Here is a 20,406-nt window from a genome sequence, read left to right as displayed (position 1 = left end):
ATTATTGGGGTGGGGGGGGGGGGACATCTGCACTGGTTTCCGGCCCAGTGGGCTTCTTTTGTGAGCGTCAAGGAGATTTGCGAAAATGTTTCTTTTGGGGGTACCCAGAAAGGGGGGGCAAAATTTGTTCTTTTCAGGTTTTTTAGGTCCGAGTCTCCTTGTGCGGATTTATTTCCTGCAAAGGTTCAGGTAATGTCCTAACTACCTAAGGTCCCCCCATCTTTGTCCAGGGAATTGAATTACCTAGGTCTGATTTTAATTCTGACCAGGGTGGTCCTTCCTCTGGACAAATTTCAGATACCATGGGCTGTGATTCACCGGCTGCTGTCACACAGATAGTTCTCTCTCCAAATTTGCATACAGATTATGAGTCTGGTGATATCCACCTTCAAGACAGTTCTGTTTGCACGGTCCTACATTCAGCTCCTTTAGCAGGTTCGGCTCCACAGGAGGATACCAAGGTTCGTGGCAAGATCAACTGTACTTCTGGCAGACGCCGCAGGCGTCCAAGGGCCAAAGTAAGGCTAATTTCATCCTCGGCTTAGGCTGCTTGTGCATTTCCTGCGAGGAATCGAGAGCCAGGATCTTCCAATTATCCCCGTGGCCGTAAACGTCCCTTGGGGGCTTCCTCTCAGAAAAGACCAGTTATCCCTAGTGCTAATCTACCATCCTGCTTTACAGTCGCTGGTTTTAATGGCTTAGGTATTGAAGGCCAGGTACTGAGGTATAGAGGTTTGTCTGGATCAGTGATCCCTACTATGGTGAAGGCAAGGAAGTAGTCTTCCAGCAAGATATACCATTGTATGTGGAAAGCATACATTTCATGCAGTGAGTCGATTGATGCTCATATTCGATCCTTTTCTGTGGCTCAGGTCTTAACCTTTCTTCAGCGGGGCCTTGATCAGAAGTTTGTACCTTCATTCAGGGGGCTTGACATGTGGCTCCACCTGTACGGTCTCTTTTGCCACCATGGGATTTAAATTTAGTGCTTTCTGTTCTCCAGAACCTCCATTTGAGAATATTTGGGAGATTCTCGTCTACGTTATCCCAGAAGGTGACATTCTTGGTGGCTATTACCTCGGCCCACAGGGTATTGGAATTGGCGGCATTATCCTGTTGCAGTCCCTATTTGTTGGTCATGGGGATAAAGTGGTTCTTCATCCCTGTCCATCATTCCAGCCCAAAGTTCTCTCTGACTACCATTTGAATGAAGTCATTGTGTTGCCTTCCTTTTATCCCAAGCCGGCTCATCCCAAGGAATTTGCTTTGCATACCTTTCATTTGGATCGTGCGGTTCGGTTGTGTCTGGCAGCTACTGAGTCTTTTCGGAGGTCAGACTCGCAGTAGCAGAATGGACACAGAGTGTGCTTTGTGTTGAAAGAGTGAAGGGAATCTTTAACTTGGGACCATAATATTTCTGAGCAGTGTCCCTCAGGAGATGTGTGGGGATGTATTGAAGATGGCTAGAATATGGCAGAAGTGTTTCATAGACCCTTGTAAGTGGGTCGGGGTTTGTTATTGTTGAAAACCTGCACTCCATTGTTCTATTCCTGTCTGCCTTAATAAGCTTATTATGGGATGTGTATGTTTGTGTGTGGAATGGCTCGAAGAGGGAGGGGATTTCTCAGGGTGTAGATCTCTTGTGTTTGTGTTTTCAATAAATTAATTAATTCTAGTGGACTCCCAGAACTGTGTGTCGTCCAGTTACTGGGGGGATTTTGCCTTACATATTTTAGTACTTCCTCAGCTTCAAGGATTATACAGTGGAGATACCTAGGCTGGGTATTGGAGCTCCGTTACACTCGCTTTTTGTGATTAAGGACAGAACAAGAAAAGGGCTGGCCGCTTTTTCGACTACCATTTCCAGATGGATCAGACAGACGGTGACTCAGGCCTATTCCATTAAAGGTCAGGTTCCACCTTTCCCTGTCACGGCGCTTTCTACTGGGGCGCTGAGTGCTTCCTGGGCCTTCCGTCGTCAGGCTTCAATATCACAAGTTTACAAGGCGGCCACTTGGTTGTCCATGCATACCTTCACGAAATTCAATAAGGTAGATACTTTGGCATCTGCGGATGCTTTTTTTGGCTGCAAAGTTTTGCAGGCTGCTGTTTGAGAGGCTGTTCCTTCTTGAGAGGTGTTTTCCTTTAAACTTTTATTTTTTCAAATGGGGTACTGTACTGTAAGTACTGTACACTGGTTAAGGGCACTTATGTTTAGCCTTGGGTTATTTTCCCCACCCCTCATTTTCCTTTTGGCACTGCTTTTGGATGTCCCAATAGTTATGATTTATGGAACGCTGTGTCTGTCGATCAACAAAAGAGAAAATGGGATTTTTGTACTTAATGTATAATCCATTTCCCTGAGTTCAACCTACACAACACCCACCCCTCTATGGAGTTCTGATGCTTCTAATACTGCTACTAAACTAATTACCTAGTGCAGATAGGGGGGGTTCTATACTAGCTGAGGACGGCCCACGGGCGTAGCCAGGTGTTTTTTGTTCTGCCTAGTCCTGCTCCTGGAGGAGGCAATATAACACACTAGTTATGTTTTATGGAACGCTGTGTCCGTGGATTAACTCAGAGAAATGGATTGTACGGTAAGTACAAAAATACCATTTTGTGTTTTACTTAGCCCACCTTTAAGAGGGAGTAAACTCTGCTTTTTTTTTTTTTTTCTTACCTGAAAAGTAAAGGCATAATGTGCTAGAATGCTTTGCTTATGACGCATTCCTGCAAAGGACCCCTCATCGCCCCTGTTGGAGGCCGCATCCATCTTTGCCTGTCTTCCTTCAGGGTCCGCAGAGTCCTTCCTTGTGACACCACTTCTGGTCACGTCGCATGGCCTCCTGGGGGGGCGGCTCTGGACATCTGCTTCCAATTAAGAGGATAATACAATTCTATGCTAGTTGAAAAGGAGGATTACACAAAACTAGTATCCACTAGAAATTTGGAGACTGCTCAGACAGAACTCTGACAGAACCTTGTTTTGTCTGATTAGTACCTGATAGACGTTGTTAGGGGCGTGGCAAAAGATGCTTCTCTGCGAATATTTATCCTTGCAGTCAGAAATGGGCAGATCTTCCAGTTGCGTTCCGGCAACCGGAAGTAAATGGCTTCTGCTTGCGTACCAACACCCGAATGGGCCAATGAACTTCATATTTAAGCTATTAACCCAAAACAACATAAAAAGGTTACACCGGTCATAAAAAATTCATACAGTCCATACATAGACCACCTATGATATGATTAACTGTCAGTCCACCAAAGCTTGATATAAAGGTCTTTGGAAGTTTCTGGAGTATTCAATTACGAGCCAGGATTTGCAGCACATTTGAAGGAAAATAATTGCCAACAGTTAAAGTACATAGACTAAGGGAGGGTTATAGCTTTTTTTTTTTTTTTTGGCGGCACTGATAATCGGGGGACTGATGGGGCTTCACTGATGATCAATTTAAACAGTGTACTCACTGTGCTCTGTCAGACCTGCCGTTAATTGGCTCTCCTTTCCTCACACAGAAGACAGCCCGTGAGGAAAGAAATAGCGATAACCGGCAAGTCTTTTTACATGTGAACAGCTGTGATTGGACACAGCTGATCACATGGTAAAGGGCTGCTGTGATTGGCCCTTTACCGTGATCTGTGATCAGTTATGTCCATAAAGCTCACCTGATGTACGTACATGGGAGAACGTCCTCCCAGAACTGTAGAGCAACGCTGTAGCTGTTTTTTGACTATAGCATAGGCGGCAGGTACCTGTTAAAGTGTCTGTAAACCCTTACGTATATCCAGTGAGGTGACTGGCTGCAGGGGATACACAGAGATGCAACAAATCCTCCTATATAAATTGTACGTGCTTATCTGCAGTCTTCTCTACAGCCATTAAAAGTAAAGCTTGTCTGGGTTGTACAGTACACAAGTACTATAGAGGGATAAGCTTTGTTCATATTTCATGTCTGAGGTTTAGAACCACTTTAAAGCCCAACTCCATGTACAAAACGCTTTCCCATGCAGTCGGGCAGTGCCCGCACTGCTCCGGTCAACTGCTTGTTTTGTCTAGGGGTGAGGAGAAAGTTTATACTTGCCCGATCATTTATTTCACTGGAAAATGGGCTACCACAGTCCAGCAATGGATTTTTCTTGGTCTGTGGAGCTTGCTCTGGGCTTGATGACCCCAGGAACAGTCTACATCTTAAGACTGTTAAAGCGCGGAGGTGCTGGATCCATCTTGTACTGGGAGGATCGGACGACGAGGTAAATATATCTTGCTTCTCCTATTCCCTTGACAAAAAACAATCGGTTAACCCGTGCAGGCCCAGCCCCACTGCATGGGATTAAAAAAAATGTGTGCCTGCAGATGGCCTTTAAATTCTGAGACACATATTCACTATGCCCAATGAGTAGGCACTGCTTTTCCAAGTTTCACAGAACCTGTTTTCTCAACTACAGAGGTGCTGAGCAGAGTTTCAGGAGGCGGAGTCAGTACAGGATTCACAGCTTTCACACAGCAATGTATCCTGAGATATGTAGTTCTTAGAAATTAAAAATAAACCACAGATTAGAAGCTGCTGCGAGGCATGCAGGGATTCCAGGAAGTTGTGGAAAGAGACGGCCTGCAATATTAGAATAGTCAAAAATAACTATTGCTTCCATTGCTATTACCATGCTGATATAAAATGAAACTGCATGCTGTGAATACATATTTGCTTTATCCACTTCAATACCGGGCACTTTAACCCCCTTCCTGCCCAGGCCAGTTTTTAGCTTTTAACGCTGTAGCACTTTGAATGACAATTACGTTATCATGCAACACACAAACTAGATTTTTATCATTTTGTTCACACAAATACAGCTTTCTTTTTGTGGTGTTTACATACTACTGGGTTTTTTATTTTTTGCTAAATAAAAAGACTGAAAATTTTGAAAACAAAACTTGTTTTTCTTTGTTTCGGTTATAAAATTTTGCAAATAAATCTTCATAAATATAGCATAAAATGAATTCTGCTACATTTCCTTGGCGAAAATAACCCAAATCGGTGTATATTATTTATTCTGTAGGAAAGTTATACAGTCCACAAACTATGGTGTATAAATATCTGAAAATTGATAAGTCTTGATGTACTGATGGCCTATCTCATTAGTTGATGTCTCTAAAATACCAGGACTGTAGAAAACCCCCTGAAATAACCCTTTTTGGAAAGTAGACCATCCATGGTATTGAGTAGGAGGCATGGCAAGTTTTTTTTTTTTTGAAGTTATAATTTTTTGGAAAATAAAATTTCACAATTTTTTTTTTTAAACATACTGTCACCAGTGCAGTACAGTGTCATATAACTGGTATGGTAGTGATCAGGGACACTGGTGACTGTACAAAAACAAAAAGGTTATAATTTTAGTTCATTTTTTTTACACATTGCTTATAGCAGTGCATTACATTGCTATAAGCAAGAATTTTACTGAATGAAATGGATTCATTCAGTCTGTTTTGTTCTGATTAGTCAAAGCTAATCACATGATTCAGATGGTCTGTGATTGGTCCTGTCTGTATCATGTGATGAATTCGACAAATTACAGCTAGCAACACAGTTGTACACATTGAATGGCATGAAAGAGAGACATCCATTGTGTACAACTGTCATGTGACCTGCTGTGATTCATCACGGCGTTCACATGGTTCCAGCATAGAGCGGGTACTCTGATCAGTCAGTCATCAACTGTGTCCATGATAGATCGCGCCACTGTGCTATTGGCGCTTCCTGAGAGGACATCCTATAACGTCCACTTGGGATAACATTTTTTATTTTTTTAACTTTTATTTTTTATTTATTTTTTTTATAGACTGGGCGTTAGGTGCTTAAATACGTGTATGTTGACCCTTGACAAAAATGTGGATGCTGTAACTAAACCACTTTTCTCTTCCCAATTAGCAGCTGTCTTTACAAAGACTTTTTAGTCAAGAAAATAGAAGCTTCCGTTAACTGATAATATGCAGCCATTTTACACGAAAACTTGCACTAAAATAAAATAACAGTGAATAAATGCATCCTAATAACCTCTTGCCGACCTCCCGCCCGCCGTAGTATTACTGCTGCAGGGCAGCTTGGCTGCGCAAAATCCCGTAATACTACGTGATTTTGTGCATGAGGGGATCGGACAATGATTAGACAAAGCGGGAGGGGCAGCGGTGATTGCCGCTGCCCTCCCATGATCATCGGAGAAACCGAGAGAAGACCCGCCTGCTTATTAGGGATGTAACGATATCAAAATCTCACGGTACGATACAATTTCGATATTGACCTCACGGTACGATATTTATTGCGATATTGTGGAAAAGCTCATGGTATTGTTAAATAGCTCATGATAGTGTTTGTGATGATAATAGCGAAAAAAATACCGACATTTATTCTGCTTTTGCCAGTCAACAGGCAATTTATTGTTGTATTTATGGATCCATGACAACATAAAACACTGATCACATAGTGCTTTTAAAGTGCAAGTTGTAGTCAGGAACATCAATATTCTGTATAGTAATATTTGGTTGCATAACTGATTCTTCTGTGCAATGTTCAAGTTAAGAAGCAGTTAGAACAATTGTAAACAAACAATAGGCAATTCCCTTTAGGCTACATTCACACCTGAGCGTAGCGTTTTTCGCGCGTTTTTTACCGCGATTTTACCGCGATTTTTGCGGCGTTTTTTACCGCGATTTTACCGCGATTTTTGTGCAGGCGTTTTTAGATTCAATAGAGATCAATGGAAAACGCCTGTAATCTGCCCAAAAAGAAGCTCATGTACTTTTTTGAGCGTTGGGCGTTTTGTATACAGCTTCAAAACGCTCAGATGTGAACAGGGGCCATTGAAATGAATAGGATTTGTCTTGTTGGGCGTTTTGAGAGCTGATCCTAGAGCAGAAAAACGCCCCAAAACGCCTACATGTGAACGGAGCCTTAAGTGCAAACAAAGATCAAGTTAAGTCAGGTTTAAATGTGCAAGGCAAATAAAGGAAGCCTTTTAAAACTGGTATTTAGGAACATAACTTAAACTTAAATAAAATAGTCAGTCAAAAAGCCTTTAAAAAAAAACACTGACCTATCATTTAGCTTATGTTCACGTTTTTCATCAGAAAGATCAAAATATCTACATTGCAAGAAAAAAAAAAAACAGTAAAAAAAATCCTTAAACTCTGGTCTATGTAGTTAACAATGATTTGTTCCGCGGGACTGTGTTTATTCCTCTTGCTTTTTGACGGACACCTGTCCTTTTAATATTGTAACCCAACCACGACGATATCGAGACACGACCACGACGATATCGAGACGACCACGACGATACGATATCGCGATATCTTCGATATCGTTACATCCCTACTGCTTATGTAAACAAAGCAGGCAGCTCTTCTGTCAGACAGGCAGGGAGAGATCTGCAGTTTTAGCTAAGCTGAAACCGCAATCTCTCTGTGCATGTCACAGACCCTTCCCTGCACAGTTAGTAATCACAGTTAGGCAAACATTAAACCCTTTGATCGCCCCCAGTGTTAACCCCTTCCCTGCCAGTGTCATTTATACAGTAACAGTGCATATTATTTAGCACTGATTACTGTATTAATGTCACTGGTCCCCAAAAATGTTAGGGGCCCGATCTGTCCGCCGCAATGTCGCAGTCCCGCTAAAAATCGCTGATCGCTGCCATTACTAATAAAAATTCCAAAAATCTATCCCGTAGTTTGTAAAAGCTATAAATTTTGTGCAAACCAATTAAAATATGCTTTTTGGTATTTTTTTTTACCATAAATATGTAGCAGAATAAAAATTGGCCTAAACTGATAAAAAAAAATTCGATTTTTTAAATTTTTATATTGGGAATATTTTATAAAGTACAAAATATGGCGTTTTTTTGTTTTTCAAAATTGTCGCTCTTTTTTTGTTTATAGCGCAAAATCTAAAAGCTACACAGGTGATCAAATACCACCAAAAGAAAGCTCTATTTGTGGGAAAATAAGGACATCAATTGTATTCAGGTACAGCGTCGCACGACCGCAAAATTTGTTGTTAAAGTAACGCAGTGCCGAATTGCAAAAAAATGGCCTGGTCATTATAAGGGGGTAAAACCTTCTGGAGCTGAAGTGGTTAATGGAAAACTATTCTCCATTTACTTGTATGAGAAGTGCATTTATTTTGCATTTTACATCCAAGGTTTGAAATCTCAATCAAAACGAGCTGTATCCTCTACACCACCACGTCCACCATCTAGAAGAGGAAGAATATTGGCAGACAAAGTAGGAGGAACTTCATCAGGTGTGGATTCTTCAAGCAAGACCATTAGCATTCCAGTTTTCCACCTTTACCATAAGTTGCTGCCAGGTAGTTTTTATCTTTCGTTACTGTAATACTTTTTGTGCTATAGAAACCTTTTACACACACACACACACACCATCATTGTGCTTTCAGATTTTCATTAGTTCTAGTAAAATTTTTATTTCATACGACCTAAACCTTAACAGGAGTTTGTGTTTTAGTAACTTCAAGTTAATACTTGTCTGTAATACTTGAGAAAGGGACTTAAATCTTTGTTTTACTTTATTATGCCTTCTATTCTAACAAGTCTTTGAATTTTGCTGGTTTTCCTTATAGGTCAACCCTTGCCACCGGAAATGACCCTTGCACAGCTACTTACACTATTATATGAAAGAAAGCTTCCTCAGGGTTTTCGTTCAGTCGACCTAACAGTTAAGCTTGGTTCCAAAGTTATTTCTGATCCAAGTCTATCAAAAACTGATTCTTTCAAGCGTCTTCACACAGAAAAGGGTACGTTTTTATTTTGGTAACTGGCTTATAGTGTTTTCCTAATCTACAGGTAGTGTCTCTTAACAGAAATAGTAATGTCCTCATGTCAGAACATTGCATGATAGATGTGTCTATAGTTAAAGAAGTAGATTAGTAAAGTACTTTTTGCTATTTTTTTTTCTTTTCTTTTTTTTTTTTTTTTTTTTTTAAAGATATACAGTATCTCACAAAAGTGAGTACACCCTCACATTTTTGTAAATATTTTATTATATCTTTTCATGTGACAACACTGAATAAATGACACTTTGCTACAATGTAAAGTAGTGAGTGTACAGTTTGTATAACAGTGAAATTTTGCTGTCCCCTCAAAATAACACACAGCCATACATGTCTAAACCACTGGCAACAAAAGTGAGTACACCCCTAAGTGAACATGTCCAAATTGGGACCAAAGTGTCAATATTTTGTGTGGCCACCATTATTTTTCGGCACTGCCTTAACCCTCTTGGGCATGGAGTTCACCAGAGCTTCACAGGTTGCCACTGGAATCCTTTTCCACTCCTCCATGACGACATCACTGAGCTGGTGGATGTTAGAGACCTTGTGCTCCTCCACCATCCGTTTGAAGATGCCGCCACAGATGCTCAATAGGGTTTAGGTCTGGAGACATGCTTGGCTAGTCCATCACCTTTACCCTCAGCTTCTTTAGCAATGCAGTGGTCGTCTTGGAGGTGTGTTTTGGGTCGTTATGTTGGAATACTGCCCTGCGGCCCAGTCTCCAAAGGGAGGGAATCCATGCTCTGCTTCAGTATGTCACGATACATGTTGGCATTCATGGTTCCCTCAATGAACTGTAGCTCCCTAGTGTCGGCAGCACTTAAGCAGCCCCAGACCATGACACTCCCACCACCATGCTTGACTGTAGGCAAGACACACTTGTCTTTGTACTCCTCACCTGGTTGCCGCCACAAATGCTTGACACCATCTGAACCAAGTAAGTTTATCCTGGTATCGTCAGACCACAGGACATGGTTCCAGTAATCCATGTCCTTAGTCTGCTTATCTTCAGCAAACTGTTTGCAGGCTTTCTTGTGCATTATCTTTAGAAGAGGCTTTATTTTTGGGACAACATCCATGCAGACCAATTTGATGCAGTATGCTACGTATGGTCTGAGCGCTGACAGGCTGACCCCCACCCCTTAAACCTCTGCAGCAGTGCCATCAGCTCTCATACATTTATTTCCCAAAGACAACCTCTGGATATGATGTTGAGCGCACGCACTCAACTTTTTTGGTCGACCATGGCGAGGCCTGTACGGAGTGGAACCTGTCTTTTTCAACCGCTGTATGGTCTTGGCCACCGTGCTGCAGCTCATTTTCAGGGTCTTGGCAATCTTCTTATAGCCTAGGCCATCTTTATGTAGAGCAACAATTCTTTTTTCAGGTCCTCAGTGAGTTCCTTGCCATGAGGTGCCAGGTTGAACTTCCAGTGACCAGTATGAGCGAGTGAGAGTGATAACACCAAATTTAACACACCTGCTCCCCATTCACACCTGAGACCTTGTAACACGAACGAGTCACATGACACCGAGGAGGGAAAATGGCTAATTGGGCCCAATTTGGACATTTTCATATAGGGGTGTACTCACTCTTGTTGCCAGTGGTTTAGACATCAATTGCTGTGTGTTGAGTTATTTTGAGGGGAAAGCAATGTTTTGCATGTCTCATGTTTTCATCAATATAGAAGTCATGAATAGAACACTTAATAAATGGATGATACTTCATATAATTTTTAACAATAATCATGGTTCATATCAAGTTTAACAATAATAGCCATATACAGTGTTTATAAAAAGTCTACACGCCCCTGTTAAAATGTCAGATTTCTATGATGTAAAAAAGATGAGAAATTGATGAATCATTTCAGAACTTTTTCACCTTTTAATGTGACCTATAAACTGTACAACTCAATTGAAAAACAAACTGAAATCTTTTAGGGGAGGGAAGTAAAAAAAAAAAAAAATAATAAAATGTGGCTGCGCAAATGTGCACACCCTCTAACTGGGGATGTAGCGGTTTTCAGAATTAAGCAGTTACATTCAAACTCATGTTAAATAGAAGTTAGTACACACCTGCCATCATTTAAAGTGCCTCTGTTTAACTCCAAATAAAGTTCAGCTGTTCTAGTAGGTCTTTCCTGACATTTTCATAGTCACATTTTGTACTTGCAATGATTTTTATTAAAGTCAAAAGAGAGAACATGAACAGACATCAAAACAAATGACAGAAAGGAGCCCCTGAGAGGACTCAGCTAACAGTAATACATATAAACAAGAGCTAGAGTAACAGCATATGTATGACCAAGCATCTCTAGGGGCATTGGCCCCACTGACCTTGTGACAGAGAGAGCAACACCTTAATTTTGCTAGTATTATAGTAGGGTGGAATATAAAATATCACTGCAAGGTCATGTAATATGATTATGAAAACGAATACAAACACGCAAAAAATGTAATGACATACAAGGGAGCTAGCCTTGACGAAATGGAGTCAAGGCTGGAGAGTAAGTACCCCCCTTGGGGACCTTCTCAAAAGGAAAAATATACGGTAATGACGATACCCGTATGGTGAAAGACTAAATGTTAAGAAAGAGAACATGAAGAAGAGAGGCAGGGAAGGGAGAAAGAGGCAGAAAGAAAGAGAAAAAAACGGGAAAGAGAGATGCCGGAATCGTGGAGAGAAGTATAAGAAAAACAAAAACCCTACTGAGAGGAAGAGACATATGAACACCAGGGGTCCCAAATTGAGTCAAACACATCCTGTTTGGCATGCGGGGGCATTCCCACCAAATGTGGAGAAGGGTGCCCTGGTGTTCGCAGTCACGGAAGCACAATGATGAGGTACCCAGATACATTCTGGCCAGTCGAACGGGTACAAGGTACCAACTTGTGATAATCTTAACATTAGCTTCTATCAATGACATGTTCAAAATACCTTTAAACGCCCCCCTAAAGAGATTGTTCCATACCTCAGTTTCCTATGATATTCCAAGATCCCTTTCCCACAGTTGGGCATACTGGTGCTTCTTTGACACGTCAGACAGTGCCCCATATATTAGCGAGATGCCACCACTCTGTACATTGGTTTGAGAGCACCATCGTTCATAGGCTGTAGTGCAGGGGGGGGGTCTCCGATTCTCCAAGCAAGGTATTAAGGTAATGCCGGACTTGGTGTAGCCTAAACCTTTACGATTGGGGCATTCCCATTTTATTAAAGCAATGGGAGACTCCTAAAGGACCCTGAGAAGTAAGGAAATGTCCAATCCTGAACAGACCCTTGTTCGTCCACCATTGAAAGGCCTTTATATTCTGTCCTGGGGGGGAAGTCGGGATTATTAAATATATGGGATAACAGTTTATGCACAGAAACAAGGGAAGAATGTTTATAAAGGACATCGCATAGGGAGATAGAGTGGGCGATAATATTCTTAGTCACATTTTACAGCAAAAGCCATGTCCTGCAGAGAGATTCCTAAGCGTCAGAGGGATCTCATTGTTAAAAGGTATCAGTCAGGAGAAGAATTCCCAAGGCATTAGATATACCTTGGAACACAGTGAAGACACTCACTCTTCAAGTGAAGAAAATATGGCACAACAGTGACATTAGCAAGAACTGGATGTCCCTCCAAAGTTGATGAAAAGACGAGAAGAAAACTGGTCAGGGAGGCTGCAAAGAGCCTACAGCAACATTAACCACTTAAGGGACCGTCACCTGGGCTATTTCTGACACATGTTGTTTACAAGTTAAAATCAGTAGTTCTCTTTCATTCATTAACAGACACAGCTCCTGATTCTTCTTAACCATCGGGTTATACTGCCCCCTACAGGAGATTAACTCTAGGCAGGAAAAAGCTTGACTACGCCTATGGGGCAGTCTCAGGGGGGTATATTCCCACCTCCTGATATAGGACTTCGGTTTTTTTTCTCTGCCTAGTCAGGAGTAAGAACATAGTTTCTTGCTGGGATCTCTGGTCCTGGCAATTTTTTCCTTTTAAATTGATTTTTTTCTTATCTTTGTTATTTTGTTACTGTGAAATTTACGATCAACTGCCGAACAGGGCAACGGACTGGATAATCTAGATCCAGAGGGTCCCCCCGGTCTGGCCAACAAGTGCACGCAAGCCTCAGCTCCACGCTAGGTCAGCCGGGACATAGCCCCACTGGACGGAGGCTGGCCTGTGAGTTAAACGTCTCGTGAGGGCGCATACAACCTGGCCTCAGCCTGACTCGCAGCGCTCCTTCTGACCGACAGCCACCCACATTCCGAGCGAGCGGTGGTTTGTCAGGAGTGGTGCTCACCCTCTTCCTGGTATGGTAAGTAGCTGTCCCCCCTCTACCCGCTGGAGTGTTTTGGGGTGGACGTGGGCCCCTTCCTGGGACAGTGGGACCTCCGAGTTCCCCTCCCTGGGACAGTGGGTCCTCCGAGTTCCCCTTCCTCCCAGCCCTCTAAAAATGTGGTGGTCACTGTGGGTTTTCAGAGTGAGCTTGGCTGGGATGAGTGCACTTGGCTGGGCCTCCTCACAAACTAAGGCCACGGCTTGCGGCCTACTAAGCCATGCGGGATGCTTGGCACCTCCCTTGGAAGGGTGGCCCTGTGGGGGCAGTTTAATTTTTGATGGCAACCATGCCACCATTATTGTGGTGGGCACCTACTTCTTTTAGTGCTGTGGGACCATCAGGATACCCTGCCTGCGTGTCCACGTCAAGGCTGGTGGCCCCCTTTTAAGGGGCTATTTCCCATTGTGTGGGCCTCTATAGAGGGGCTCGGAGTGCGGCAACCTTGTTTTTTGCGGGGTCCAGTAGGTGGTCAATTTGTGTACCCTGGGTTGGCATCCCCCTTGTGGGATCGCAGTTAGCGGTCCTCCCCTGATTATTTTTTTTTTTTTCCCCGGGTGTTCTTAGTATATAGCGTCCACCGCCCTCCCCTGCCTCATCTGTCTGTCAGATCCTGAATTTGTTATGCCTACCGCGGGTGCGAGTCACCCTACTGGGTCTGTTTTCACACACCCTGAGTGCTCACACAGTGAGGATGTTTCCTCTGCTCCTCTAGCCATGCATGAAAAGGCACTTGTGGATGCACTGATTGTGTCAGAGCGAAAAATTTTAAACATGGTGCAGTTGCTCGTCGGAGGTGCCGGTTCCTTTTGGCACCACAGATCCTCCACTGTGGCGGGAGTGTTCCCTTCACCCCGCTTACTTTGACAACATTGTCACATAACAGTAAGGTTGTCCAAAACACACCCTAAGCGTTTTGCTATGCGGTATCCTTATAAGGATTTCCTGCTTAAAAAGTGGACGGTCCCACCTGTAGTGGACTCGCCGGTTTCCAGGTTAAATAAAGCTACCTTACTTTGGTTGAGGAGTCCTTGGCCTTTAACCACTTGCCGACTGCCTAACGCCGATCTACGTCGGCAGTCAGCCCCTCACAGGCAAAGTGACGTAGGGCTACGTCACTAGCCTGTGAGGGTCTAGGGAGCGAGCGCGCGCCCCCGGAGGCGCGCTCCCGCTCCCGCGTGGTCACGGACCCCCCCGCGCGTGTGACCGGCGGACCCGATGTCCGCCGGTCACTCGGCGATCGGCGGGGGAGAGGGAGAATGTCAGGCAGCTTGTGTAAACAAGCCACCTGTCATTCTCCTTGCTGTTAGAATACTGATCACTCGGATCTAGTATGTAGATCCGTTGATCAGTGTCCATACAGCTCAAGCCCCAGCCAATCACAGTAGAAAGCACGCCCCTAGGGATACACACAGCCCCTCCCTCCCAAATAAAGTTAACCCCTTCACTACCAGTGTATTTTTACAGTAACAGTGCATATATATAGCACTGATTACTGTAGAAATGTCACTGGTAACCCCAAAAGTGTCAAAAATGTCAGTCAAGGGTCCGATCTGTCCGCCCCAATGTCGCAGTACCGCAAAAAAAATCGCAGATCGCCGCCATTACACGTTAAAAAAAAAAACAACAAAAATTACAGAAATCTTTCCCTTTGTTAGTAAACGCGATAACTTTTGCGCAAACCAATCAAAATACGCTTTTTGCGATTTTTTTTTACCAAACATAGGTAGCATAAAACAAATTGGCCGAAAAAGTAAAAAAATTTTGATATTTAAATTTTTTTTTTGGGGAATTTCATATAAAAAAATGTGAAAAATATTGCTATTTTTGCAAAATTGACGCTCTTTTTTTGTTTATAGCGCGTGATCAAAAAATCGCACAGGTGATCAAATACCACCAAAAGAAAGCTCTGTTTGTGGGAAAAAAAGGACGCCAAATTCGTTTAGGTACAGCGTCGCACGACCGCGCAATTGTCCGTTAAAGTCACGCAGTGCCGAATCGCAAAATACCCCCTGGTCGGAATGGGGGTAAAATCTTCCGGGGCTTAAGCGGTTAAAGATCCGGCTGATAGAGCAGTGGCTCTGTCTGTCCGTATGTTTTCACTATGGCAGGTTCGGCTTAGGCTGGCATTTACTATTGCCCTGGTGTCAAACTCTGATGAGTGGGCTAAACTTTTACACAGGGACCTTGAGGGGAAACTGCTTCCCCCTGCTTTTGCGGAGCTGGCGGCTTCTTTGATTTTAGGCTCTATGTATCAGCAGTGGTTCATCGGCGTCTTATCTGGCTCACAATGCTGGTCTGCAGGCCAGACTTCTAAGAAGGCCTTATCTGATCTCCCCTTTGTGGGGTATCGCCCGTTTGGAGCTTCCTTGGATGACCTCATTAGTAGACGTGGGCCATTCTCTGCTCATAAAAGACCTTTTTCGTCCCTCAAAGGATAAAAGTCCTTCAGGGCCTCCTCCGGAGGTACCAAGAGGACCTGGTCTGGCAAGCCACGAGGGTCTCTTCCAGACCTGCAGACAAGGCTTCCGCGGCATGAAGGGGCGCCCTCAGCCCTGTCTGGGGTGGAGGAACGTCTTCGCTGATTTTCTGGATCCGTGGCCCTTTGGTACAGGTCAAGTGGGTCCATAAAGTCAATTGGTCCGGCTGCAAGATCGAGTTTCGGTCTTTTCCCCTACAAACGTTCTTTTCTTCCAACCTGCACTTGTCCCCAGATTGCGTATGGGGTCACTTTGGGGCAGTGCAAGACTTGTTACTTCATGGGGTGATTGTCCCATTTCCGGCTTCAGTATGTTTTTTCAGGGGTTTTTACTCAAACCTGTTTACAGTTCCCTGGAAGGAAGGCAAGGTACGTCCAATTCTGGACTTAAAGGCACTAAACTGCCTTGTGCGGGTACAGAAGTTCCGAATAGAGTCCATCCGCATGGTAATGGCGTCCCTACATCTGGAGGATTTTCTCACTTCTATCGACGTCAAGGACACCTGCCTTCACATTCCAATGTGTGCCGGTCATCCGCGCTTCCTCCGCTTTGCCGTGGGCGAGAAGCAATATCAGTTTGTGGCGTTTGCTTTTGGTCTCGCCTCTGCTACTCAGGTCTTCGCAAAGTGTTTGCCCTGGTGCTAGAATTGTTGCGTCAGTAGGGATCGTGTTACTGGGGTATCAGGACAATCCTCTTCTGCAAGCAGAGTATCTGACTGCTCTGATGGATGTCTTGGAGATTTATCTGCGTTCTCTGAGGGAGTTGGGTTGGATTCTGAACCTTCAGAAGTCTGCTCTGGTTCTGTCCACAAAACTGGACTATCTGAGTGGATTGGGCCTCAGCCAGTGTTGCTTCCTCTGGAAAAATGCCAGAAATTGCAGGAGGCAATTCAGCTTCTGTTGTCCAGCAGTCATCCCTCTGGGCTTGCATGCTGGTGCTGGGCCTGATGGTATCTACCTTCAAGGCGGTTCCGTTTGCACAGTTCCACACGAGATCTTCAAAAAGACATTCTGGGGAAATGGGACAGGAATCCGCAGTCTCTAGAGGTGGCTTTGTTCTCCAGCACTTCAAAATGAAAATCCTTCTCCCCCTGTTCCGTTTGCACAGTTCCAAATGAGATCCCTGCAAAAAGAGATTCTGGGGAAATGACACAAGAATCCAGTCTCTAGAGGTGGCTTCATTCTCCATCACTTTGAAATGGAAATCCTTCTCCCTGTACTGGGCGGTTGTCACCACGGATGCCAGCCTGTCAGGGTGGGGAGGCGTCCTCGGCACAGCATCGTATTGTCTGATTTTTTTTTTTGCCTTTCCCCTTCTCATACTTCTGCCAAGACTTCTGTTCAGGATCGAGGCAGCAAGGGATTCCGGTCTTTCTAGTGGCTCCAGGCTGGCCTCGCCGGTCTTGGTACACAGTTCTTGTATGGCTGGTCACTGATGCTCCTTGGAGACTTCCTCTTAGGGAAGATCTGCTGTCCCAAGGGCCAATCTTCCATCCTGCTTGCAGTCACTGGTTTTAACGGCTTGGCAGTTGAAAGCCAGGTGCTGAAGGTTAGAGGTTTGTCTGAATCTGTGAATCCTACGCTGTCTAGGAAGATCTACCGTTGTACTTGGAAGACATATGTTGCGGTGGTGTGGGTCTTTTGGGGTTCTCCCTCACTCCTTTTCGGTGGCTCAGACTTTCTCCGATGGGGGGGTTGAACAGCGCATGGCCTTGAGTACTATCAGAGGGTCAGGTTCTGGCCTTGGCAGTTTTCTTGGTGCGTATCTTTATCCAGGGAGCTTGACACTTGGTTCCTACATGGTAGTCTCCATTACCGCCGTGGGTCCTCAAATTGGTATTGTCCGTTATGCAGGAATCTCCCTTCGAAGTTCCCGGCTTACATTGTCCCAGAAGGTGGGCTTTTTGGTGCCTATTACTTCTGCGTGCAGTGTGTCTGAGCTGGCGGCATTGTCTTGTCATTCACCTTACCTGTTGGTTTACAGAGCTAAGGAGAACAATTTCCTTAGGATGTTTATGCCTGGGACATAGGGAAAGCAACACAATGTCTATTCAAATGGAAATCAGGACGACCTTTGGAAGGAACAATGGACAGGGACTCAGTCTGTGCACACTTTTACAAAGTTTTATAAAATGGATGTGTTGGCATTTGTGAGTGCTTTTTTTTGGCTGCAAGGTTTTTGCAGGCTGCGGTTTAGAGGACCTTGTCCTCTTTGAATGTGTATTGTTTTTTCAGATGAGCTCCAGTTGTTATGGTTGAGCTCCATGTTACCTAGTTAGCCATGGGTAAGCCTTGGAAATTTTTTTCTGCGGTTTTCCCACCCCTCATGTTTGACACTGCTTTTGGACATCCCAATGGTTAAGAATAATCAGGAGCTGTGTTCGTCAATGAACGAAAGAGAAAATTGGATTTTTGACTTACCATAAAATCCATTTCTCTGATGTTCATTGACGGACACAGCACCCACCTCTCTGTGGAGTTGGCTTTCTTCTGACACTGCTTGTAACAAAGCTAAGTGCCTATAGCAGCTGAGTGTGGTGTATACCTCATGGGACTGCACATAGGCGTAATTAAGCTTTTTCCTGCCTAGTGTCCTACTCCTGTAGGGGGCAGTATAACCCAATAGTTAGAAAGAATCCGCAGTTGTCTGTCAATGAACATCAGAGAAATAAATTTTACGTTTCCCAGAAAATTACTTAGAACCCCCAAACATTATATATATATATATAATAATTTTTAGCAGAGACCCTACAGAATAAAATGGAGATTATTGCAATACTTTGTCACACCGTATTTGCGCAGCAGTCTTACAAACGCATTTTTTTGTGAAAAAATAAAAAAATTTAATTAAAAAATAAGAAAAACCTTAGTTTGCCCATTTTTTTTCTATAATGTGAAAGATATTACGTCAAGTAAATTGTTACCTAGCATTTCATGCTTCAAAACTGCGCACGCTCATGGAATGGTGACAAACTTTGGTAAAAATCTCTGTAGGCGACGCTTTAAAAATTTCTTCAGGTTACCAGTTTAGAGTTAGAGGATGTCTAGGCTAGAATTATTGCTCTCGCTCGCACGATCACGGCGATACCTCACATGTGTGGTTTGAACACAGGTTACATATGTGGGCGCGATCTGCGTATGCCTTCGCTTCTGCGCGCAAGCTTGGAGGAATGGGGTGCTTTAAACTTTATTTTTTCTTATTTAATTTTTTGTTTTTACAATGTCCTTTTTCAATTTTTTATTTTTTTTATCACTTTTATTCCTATTACAAGGAATGTACACATCCCTTGTATTAGCAATAAGCAGCCTAGGTCCTCTTTAATGTGAGATCTGGGGTCAAAAAACCTCCATTCTTACATTTACACTTAAAAGCAATTTTTAATTTTAGTTTATTTTTTAAAAACAAAATTTTGCCCTTTTGAGGCCGTTGGGCGAAATAGACATTTGACATCGCTCCGGTCCTCCAAGGGTATAGAGTTGAGTGGGGGCCATCTTGCCCTCACTTGTCTTCCTGCCCAGCAACACAGGATCGGTTCATTTTCCCCACTATCGGCGGCTCCGGTAAGCTAGGAAAACAACCGGGAAGCTGTAGGAGGGGGGTGGGCGCCTCTCCCGCTGCCCATAAAAATGATCATGTGATTAATCTGCCGCTGGAACCGATTTAATGTGAAAGCGGACCGCCTGCCGTGTAAGAAAATACTGGGATTATAGCAGCTATCTTCTGCCATAACCCCGATATTTAATGTCAAAGAAGCGACATAAATACACGGTGGGCTGTCCAAGAGTAGTTAAAGGAGCTGCAGGAATATCTGGCAAGTACTGACTGTTTGGTACATGTGACAGCAATCTCCCGTATTCTTCATATGTCTGGGTTGTGGGGTAGAGTGGCAAGACAGAAGCCTTTTCTTAGGAACATCCAAGCCCGGCTAAATTTTGCAAAAACACATCTGAAGTGGGAAATTGTGTTATGGTCTGATGAAACCAAGGTTGAACTTTTTGGCCATATTTCCAAAAGATATGTTTGCTGCAAAAACAACACTTCACATCACGAAAAGAACACCATACCCACAGTGTAGCATGGTGGTGGTAGCATCATACTTTGGGGCTGTTTTTCTTCAGCTGGAACAGGGGCCTTAGTCTAGGTAGAGGGAATTATTAACTGTTCCAAATACCAGTCAACATTGGCACATAACCTTCAGGCTTCTGCTAGAAAGTTGAACATGAAGAGGAACTTCATCTTTCAGCATAACGACCCAAAGCATACATCCAAATCAACAAAAGAATGGCTTCACCAGAAGATTAGTTTTGTAATGGCCCAGCCAGAGCCCTGACCTTAATCCGATTGAAAATCTGTGGGGTGATCTGAAGAGGGCTATGCACAGCAGATGCCCTCGTGATCTGACAGATTTGGAGTGTTTTTGCAGAGAAAAGTGGGCAAATATTGCCAAGTCAACATGTGCCATGCTGATGGACTCCTACCCAAAAAGACTGAGTGCTGTAATAAAATCAAAAGGTGCTCCAAAAAAGTATTAGTTTAAGGTTGTGCACACTTAAGCAACCATGTTATTTTAGTTTTTTATTTTATATCTTTGTCTAGTCTTTTACAGTGGTGTGTAGACTTTTTATATCCACTGTAGGGCAACATTAAAGTTGTGAATCTAACTTGATTTCAGGCAAAATGTACGTAGGGCAGAGCTCAGTGGTGATACTGCATTGCTTGTGTGTACCCATCAATTGTATTCCTAAATAC

At 43.5% G+C, this 20,406-nt stretch overlaps 1 protein-coding gene across 6 annotated transcripts in view; it reads left to right on the top strand.

The window, feature by feature from the left end:
* BIRC6 (baculoviral IAP repeat containing 6) overlaps positions 1-20,406 on the top strand; it is an 807,095-nt gene that overhangs the window by 537,797 nt on the left and 248,892 nt on the right. For all 6 annotated transcript variants that reach the window (XM_082252286.1, XM_082252283.1, XM_082252284.1 and 3 more), the window contains 2 exons: positions 8,193-8,360; positions 8,631-8,804. In XM_082252286.1, coding sequence (XP_082108412.1) covers positions 8,193-8,360; positions 8,631-8,804 — 342 coding nt within the window. The remainder of the gene's footprint in view (positions 1-8,192; positions 8,361-8,630; positions 8,805-20,406) is intronic.

The sequence above is a fragment of the Pelophylax lessonae genome, assembly GCF_965119305.1.
Source record: "Pelophylax lessonae genome assembly, chromosome: 3".
Taxonomy (NCBI): Eukaryota; Metazoa; Chordata; class Amphibia; order Anura; family Ranidae; genus Pelophylax; species Pelophylax lessonae.
This window is presented reverse-complemented; position numbering and strand designations above follow the sequence as displayed.